Source organism: Rhinoderma darwinii, chromosome 7 (genome assembly GCF_050947455.1).
Source record: "Rhinoderma darwinii isolate aRhiDar2 chromosome 7, aRhiDar2.hap1, whole genome shotgun sequence".
In the NCBI taxonomy this organism is placed as follows: Eukaryota; Metazoa; Chordata; class Amphibia; order Anura; family Rhinodermatidae; genus Rhinoderma; species Rhinoderma darwinii.
The window spans coordinates 40,564,185-40,572,611 of NC_134693.1; the positions used below are offsets into that span (position 1 = coordinate 40,564,185).

Sequence of the window (8,427 nt, forward strand, 5' to 3'; positions counted from 1 at the left end):
GCAGTCTAAAAGTGTCCTTTTGGCTTCTGCCCGGCTGGTATACTTTAGTATACGGCGTGGTATATATTATTTTTACCATTGGATCCTATAAGTGATGGATGCCACTGTTAGGAATCCATCGCAAGTATTCGTTAAACGTATACATCTGGAAGCTCCAGGGACCGCTCCATGTATGGACAGTTATGAAGGTTTCTTCATGGCCGCTTTGTCCAGGGACTCCGGCCCTGTGGAAGCTCCTGATGTCTGTCTATATATGGACAATGACATCAGGAGCTCCTCCATGGCGGAGTCCCTAGGCGACGTATTCTGTTGTATGCCATACAGTGGGATATGTTGCAGCCTTCCCGCAGAGGTATAAGTCAGGAGTCCTCCCGATGTATACCTCTGATGGAGGGACAAGCCGTGGTGTGAAGAGGGCCCTAACCATTTGGTCTCTCTGGATACGACTGTTATTCAACCATATAGTGTTGTGTGGCCATACTTTTGTCTAGGAAAACACAGTGAAGTTCTTCAAAATTAAGCCAAGTAATCTTATTGATCAAAGAACATTCATACCTGCTGTGTTTGTTGCTGGTGTGACTGAGCAACATTTCACTATCTTGGTTATCTTGGAATCTCCCATCATGTACAGATACAACAAGCTGGTCTCCCATTTAACAATTGCAAAAGTTTGCTATGTACACTGTGTTCTCATGGCCGATGACGTTAGCAACAATATCAATCCCGCTCAACACGTAAATGTTGTCCTTGTAGCTTTAAAGTGACTCTCCAGGCTCCCCTTTAATAAGGGCTTATTTACCGCTGTATATGTGAAGATTACCATTGGAATGGGTTAAACTTGCTAGACAATATTGTAGAAAGGATAGTTATTCTCTTTGTAAGATGTCTCATATATGGATGGCTCAAGATTAATACTTGTGTTTTTATGAAACTAGTTATAGAGAAGTCGGAGAGTCCGTCTGAGCACACTTGTGCACTCTGTGGAGGCTGGTTTGATACAAAAATTGGACTGTCAAATCATGTTCGGGGTCACCTGAAAAGACTAGGCAAAAATAAATGGGATGCCCACAAATCGCCTATCTGTGTCCTGAATGAAATGCTGCAAAATGAAGAAAAGTATGAGCAACTCCTCAAAGTTCTTAATAATAGGCGCAGTGTTCACAGGCCTTACTCCACTCACAAAACTTCCAGTAATGACTCTTCAAAGTCCAGTGCTGTACATCACGAAGCACACCGTAATGGCCTGAAAATGTATACTGTATCTGGGCAGATAGAGGAAGGAGTCCACCTAAGTGAATGTGACGAAGCTGGTGGACATGGTGAGAAGGATAAACCTCTTTCCTTAATAGAACTACTCAAATTGAAAAAATCTGGTGAGGAGAAGAACTATGAATCCTCTCAAAGGGTCAATCAAACCGCAAGAAAGAGGTTCATCCAAAAATGCCTTCATCCACTTAATGAAGACTGTTCCTTGATGTGTAATTCCCACAGAAGCATGGAGTTCACTTTACAGTCAGGTGAGACTGGAAATACTGCATTCTTTTATTGTATTTTGTCCTATTATAATAAAGGTCCATGGTCTGTGTCAGGTATTGTAGCTCATCCCTATTCACTTGGGTGGGGATGAGCTGCAATACCAGACACCGCCTATGGATAGGCATGGCACTGTTTCTGAATTATTATTATTATTATTTTTTTAATCCTGGCAACCCTTTTCATAATAAAAGCCACATCTCTCTTTTCTAATGGAGCCATGATCGATAAGAGTATTCCCAACTTGTCCTCATGGCACGCATTGACTTATAATGGAGTCCATCAAGGTTCCTGTATTTTTATCAACAAGACTATGCTATTCTTGCCGTCAAATATAACGGAAACCCAAATTCTACAGAACTGGCTCTGTGAACAGACATTGGTTCTGTAAATGGTCCACTAGTCCAGATGTGGTCTGCCGTAATGGCAAATATATTCTTATACGCTTACCCCTCCCCCATATTGTTGTACACCCCCACAATTGAAACCACATTTATGTATTTTTTTAAAATTTCTTCTATTTGATTTGTAAAATAAAAACTCTTTTACACTGGCCAATAATTGGCCGAACAAGTGTTTGTACGAATACTCGTTCCCGATCATTGGCCTGCTGGAAAGTTTGTCGGCTGATCGCAGGCATGTTCAAACACCTGATATATTTTGAAAATGCACGTTGACACCCATGCAATTTTTTTGAAGTTCCCAAAAAAAAAACAATGGGAGAAAAATGCTGCTGGCGAAAAACACGCCAAAGCCAGGTGTGATGCAATTTTGAAGGAACTCCACTGAGCCCCAAAAAAACGCTCTCTTTTATAGTGCGCTTATTTCCCGATTTGACCTTAAAGAGGCTCTGTCACCAGATTTTGCAACCCCTATCTGCTATTGCAGCAGATAGGCGCTGCAATGTAGATTACAGTAACGTTTTTATTTTTAAAAAACGAGCATTTTTGGCCAAGTTATGACCATTTTCGTATTTATGCAAATGAGGCTTACAAAAGTACAACTGGGCGTGTTGAAAAGTAAAAGTCCAAGTGGGCGTGTATTATGTGCGTACATCGGGGCGTGTTTACTACTTTTACTAGCTGGGCGTTGTGCATAGAAGTATCATCCACTTCTCTTCACAACGCCCAGCTTCTGGCAGTGCAGACACAGCCGTGTTCTCCAGAGATCACGCTGTGTCGTCACTCACAGGTCCTGCATCGTCAGACGAGCGAGGACACATCGACACCAGAGGCTACAGATGATTCTGCAGCAGCATCGGCGTTTGCAGGTAAGTCGATGTAGCTACTTACCTACAAATGCTGATGCTGCTGCAGAATCAACTGTAGCCTCTGGTGCCGACACGATGCAGGACCTGTGAGTGACGTCACAGATCTGCACTGCCAGAAGCTGGGCGTTGTGAAGAGAAGTGGATGATACTTCTCATCAGAAAGCCCAGCTAGTAAAAGTAGTAAACACGCCCCGATGTACGCACATAATACACGCCCAGTTGTACTTTTACTTTTCAACACGCCCAGTTGTACTTTTGCAAGCCTCATTTGCATAAATACGAAAATGGTCATAACTTGGCCAAAAATGCTCGTTTTTTAAAAATAAAAACGTTACTGTAATCTACATTGCAGCGCCGATCTGCTGCAATAGCAGATAGGGGTTGCAAAATCTGGTGACAGAGCCTCTTTAAGCGAACATCTGACTTTGTGGTGTTTTTCCTAAAAAATGCAGCATGTGAAGCCACCCTAAAGAGACCTTAAGTGGGTGCAATGAATAATTGTGTCAATTTTATAGTTTAGCAATGTTTTCTTCTGCGATGAGTAAAAACTGTTGTTTGATCATTTGCTTAGCACAACGATTTTTGCAAGAAGTTCAAATCATTAACTTTCATTATTGGTTTCGCATCCAGAGAAATGAACATAATAGGCACTGAATAAAATGTTTTGTCTAACAGCTGTTTGGTGGCGTGTTATACCACCTTTTCTCCCAGTCTTCATCAGTAACCTAATTTAGTGCTGCGCCTTTTTACAGTCTTGTGGGTAAAACACTTCAATTACCACTTTGTCAACTAGACTTTTAATTCTGTTCCTGAACATTGAAACGCCTGTGTATTATTTACTGGCAAGATGACATTACTTAAAATATGTGACTATGAATGGCCTATGCAGTCACACCTTCAGTGGCTTCCAGTTCACGTGAAGACTACATTTATATTGTTGTTTTTTTAATCTGTTATTTTGTCATTGATTTTTCTTTGGGGCCAGAACTGTATTTTTCTTTTTCTTTTAGGTATGGCTGCAAAGCACAAGACTTGTGTGAATTGCAATACAACGTTTTCAAGTGCTGTTAGCCTATCGAACCATATGAGAGCTTACTCAAGGAAGAAGAGCGCTGGACTGTTGACTGGAACAGGTAACGCCTTCACAAAAGAACATACCTTGCTTTTGGTTTTACTTCACGGTACACCGCCACCGTGGAGTCCTTTCTGCAGGGCCAAATTTTTTGTAAACCTATTAAACTGTAGGTGTGCCCTGTTTTTCATATACATCGGGCGATTGTATGCTTTAGACAACCCCTTTACATATGCCTTATTATGGTATTTTTGGCCAATAGAGGTCAGAGGGCTATGCTTATCAGCGTTTTGAAGGTCCATAAAAATTTGCTTTGAGACTATGGTTTAAGATTTCCTTATTTATTTATTTTTTACTTTTTGTCCTGTGGATCAGAAGTCGCTTGTCCACTGCGGTCCCGGTTTAGTTTTTGCAGCTCATGCTTCGATCTATAGATGCAGCAGTGTAAACTATATGTACTGCACACATGGATCTTGTAGCAAAAATAAGTGTTTTGTAAAATGTATTTTATATGTACAATGCCTCTACTGGAGGAGACACATGTAGGGGTAATGAGGGGCCACAGCTTCAAACGTTGGGGTTTAGAAATGTTGGACCCGCTTCAAGCAGCTGATCAGGGATAATCTGTAATGTATGGTTTCCCTATAAACTAGAATTCTGTAGTGAATAAGGAAAAATATTATGTTTTTTATTTTTTTGTTTTTTTTGTTTTGTAATTCTTTTATTTTCGTTTTAAAGCACAAAGAAAAACACACAGTATACTCAGTACAAAATATGATGCTTTTACCTGTCCATTGATTTCTGCGTTAACCTGTATGCTATATTATGGTATGATCTGTATGGTGAGATCTTCCCTTTTGTACATAAGTATTAGATTGCAAGCAAAAGAAATCAAGGTCAAGATCTGGGAGTAAGAAGAAAGTTTTGCCATTGCCACACAGCACTGAGGAAGTTTATATCTTGAGATGCAGGTATGTGTTTTGGGTTGTTTTTTTTGGAAGTGATCTGCTTTAAGTCCAGGAAAAAAAGAAAAACCTACACGTTATTCTAATATTGATCACCTAAAGACAGTCTAGGAATTAAATCTTGCTATGTCATTTACAATTGACCCTAAAATAAGTAGTGAAAACTCCAGCTACTGTGTCCTCACTTCACCTCCTTTCTATCCCTTGATGTCGGCGCTGTTACCGCTCTGTCTCCTGAATAGTCCTCGTTCTTGGAAGGCTGCATTGTCCGCCCTCTATAGTCATTGGCTAACCAAGCGGCCCCCAGAGATTGCCGAGCAGACAGGAGCTAATGGCAGGTGGCGCTTCCTTTCGTTCACGTGATCGGTTACAGTGGCCAGACCCCTGTAAATTGCAGATTGATGGCATATCCTAGCAATATGCCATCGATGGCTCTACTGAGACAACCCATTTAATAATTTTTAGTCACAATTTTTTTTAATGCAAATTGCATTTTTTTTTTTTCTTCAAATTTCCTTTTAAACAGGTTTTGCGGGCTTCTCTTTCGGGGGCCTCTGTCTGTACAAGAGGATTGGATAAAGCACTTGCAACGTCACATCGTCAATGCAAATCTTCCACGGACTGGAGCCGGCATGGTCGAGGTGGAACCTTTACTAAAGAAGACCCCCTCAATCACTGAAACAAACTTCTCTTTAATAATGACAGAGGCGGCTTCATAAGAGCAGTTGTCCTACAGACGAAGATGGTTATTTGGATGTACAGTGGACTATTTCCTTTTTGTTTTTAAAATTTGTCTTTTTTTCCTTTTTTTTTTTTTTCCTTTCTCCTTTTTAAAGACCACATTGCTATACCTGTTTATAGTACAAAGGACAAAATAAATACTGATGTGCTGTAACGCTATTGAACTCTCGCAGACGCCGCTATCTTTATACTTTTGCTTCTTGTAGGAAGCACAGAGTAATCCTTGCATATATGCCTTTTCCACTTGTTAGATGAGATTAGAAACACACGTCCATAGTCATGAAACCATCGATATGAGAAATATATTTATACGTTGCATTTTCTACAAGATAAAAGGACAATTCCTGAAATTGTATTGGTTAATTTAGGGCATTAAGTATTACCATAATCTGCAGAGTTCTGAAGACTGTTCCATTCAACATAAGGCAATCAGTGCTTTTCTGTACAGATATTGTTATGTGTTTTTTGTTTTTATTACAAAATGCTTTTGTACTAAAAAGTTGGAGGGCGGATCGTTTAACTGATATTTCTGAAAAGTGTAAATAGTACTGGAAATTATTTGTCGTAAGGAAAAAAACCTCTTTATTTCAGTTGCGTTTCTCACTAACTGGTGCATCCATGCTACCTCCTACTTTGTCAACAAAGATGTATTTACCCAATGACATTTCTTTTAATGTAGAATTTGAGTATATTAATTTTTTTTTTTTTAATAGCGATAAGTCACCTGTTCATTTCTCTTTTAATGTTAAGTCATTTCTTGTCCTTAGTATTTTATTAAACCTGTTTCTGTACGAGTAGCTTTCTCACCACACTGATTTAAAAAAAAATAAATAAAAAAAAAAATAATCTTTTTTTATTTTTCAGTTTTAACTCCACACTTGAGCATTTTAGCAAACGTTTAATATTTCAACATATGAGAATGTTTACAATTGAAATTTTAGAATTTGTTTTGGATGTGATTGTGTATGGAACTGTGTAACACTATGCTCGTGCTAAGGGCCTACTTACAGAAATATTGAAATAAATGTGTTGTGAGGATGGAATTTTGTCATGCAAATACCTTCATACATATACAACTAGGTTTTTCAGCTAAAGTAGTTGGGGCATCTTAATTTTTGAAAAACATTTTTTACATTTAAATAGTTTTTTCACTTTTTATATAGATCCTTGATGACTTGAAATGTTATACTGTTCTGAAAGTCTCATCCATTTTCACCTTTTATTTTAAACCGTAGTCAGTCAGGAATATTCACTTTCTATTTGTGAAAAGTGTCAGTTGCTTAAAGCGAAACAAAGCACTGACGCATAAATTGACCTGCGGTGCACATTTTAAAATTTGCAGCATATCAATTTATCTTGCGTTTCCGCTTGCGAATAGTACTTGCCAAGTTTAAAAAAAAAAAACTAAAAAAAAAACGGACCAAAAAGCTCATCAACAAGTGTGGATTTTACCTGCCTTAATTTGCAGATTTTCTGCACTAAATTACGCAACGTGTGCATGTAGCCTAAAAGATCCACTTTCCCTTTGCAAAAATACTATCACTTTATTTGAAATCCCATTCAATTAGTGCAGAAAACCATTCTAGAAAAATATTGATCTAGAAGTTCATCCCTTTTTTATTTTGTTTCACAACATTTTTCTTTTATTTATTTTTTGGTCAAGCGGTTGCTTTAAAGTCTATAGTAAAATAGAGGAACGTTTTTGCATCTCTGGAGCCTGCTAGAGCATGTTGATTATTTTTTGTTAAATCAACCAATGTGTTTTGTTTTTTTTTCGTTTTTTTTCTTCTGTTTTTCCCATAGGCTGCTCTATAGGACTTCAAAAACGCCTATACAAAATTGCAGTAAGTAAAATAACGGCCACCATGTGTTTTTTAAAACTAGTGTATGTGAAGGAGGCCTTTAAAGCGTACATAGCCTTTTCAGGTGAGTTTCCAGAATAAGCTGTTCTATATGTGTACATGAAGTCTTATGCCGGTACCGGTAATCAGGAGCACAGGTCCTATCAAGCTGGTTCCATGAACATGACCTGCAGCCTCTGATCTTATTCCAGTAGAGCAATTTTGATGAAACTGAAAATTCACGGCATAAATGTGCAGCAAACAAACCTGCAGAAATGACACGATGCTAATGTTTTAACATTGACAATAATATTAAGGAATGTTTACAAAAGTCACATCTGCGTACAAAGGGGGATACTACCCAGTACAATGGTGAACCCAATATGGTGGTGATAGAGCATTTATTGCCTTCTAGAATGTTTTTCACAATACTAAACGACTGCAGAGCAATGCTGTGACGTGGAGACAAGCCTAATGGGTTTCCAAGATGTTACTAGATTTATTTCCTGCAATCCAAACCTGTTCTCCATTAAAGAGGCTCTGTCACCAGATTAGAAGTGCCCTCTCTCCTACATAATCTGATCGGCGCTGTAATGTAGATAACAGTGGTTTTTATTTTGAAAAACTATAATTTTTGAGCAAGTTATGAGCAATTTTAGATTTATGCTAATGAGTTTCTTAATAGACAACTGGGCGTGTTTTTACTTTTTACAAACTGGGCGTTGTGAAGAGAAGTGTATGACGCTGACCAATCAGTGACCAATCAGTGTCATACACTTCTCATTGTTCCAGCCCAGCTGCTTTCACTGCACAATCACACTAACAGTTGTGCAGATGCCATGAACTAAAAAAGGGAGATACAATTAAAAGCAGATTGTGATCTTTGTTCTTGGGAGTTATAATGATGTCTGGTAAATACATGTCATCTCTGTACGCAGGAGCATTGGATGGTTAATTTTGTCAGAATTTTTGTTGGCTAAGCCTGCTAGCTTAGATCCCTAATAT

At 38.6% G+C, this 8,427-nt stretch overlaps 1 protein-coding gene across 5 annotated transcripts in view; it reads left to right on the forward strand.

The window, feature by feature from the left end:
• The window catches only part of ZNF644 (zinc finger protein 644), a 59,424-nt gene extending 52,811 nt beyond the window's left edge, over positions 1-6,613 (forward strand). For all 5 annotated transcript variants that reach the window (XM_075833236.1, XM_075833239.1, XM_075833238.1 and 2 more), the window contains 4 exons: positions 936-1,517; positions 3,814-3,936; positions 4,744-4,846; positions 5,367-6,613. In XM_075833236.1, coding sequence (XP_075689351.1) covers positions 936-1,517; positions 3,814-3,936; positions 4,744-4,846; positions 5,367-5,559 — 1,001 coding nt within the window. In that variant the 3' untranslated portion in view covers positions 5,560-6,613. The remainder of the gene's footprint in view (positions 1-935; positions 1,518-3,813; positions 3,937-4,743; positions 4,847-5,366) is intronic.
• The last annotated feature ends 1,814 nt before the right edge of the window (positions 6,614-8,427 follow it).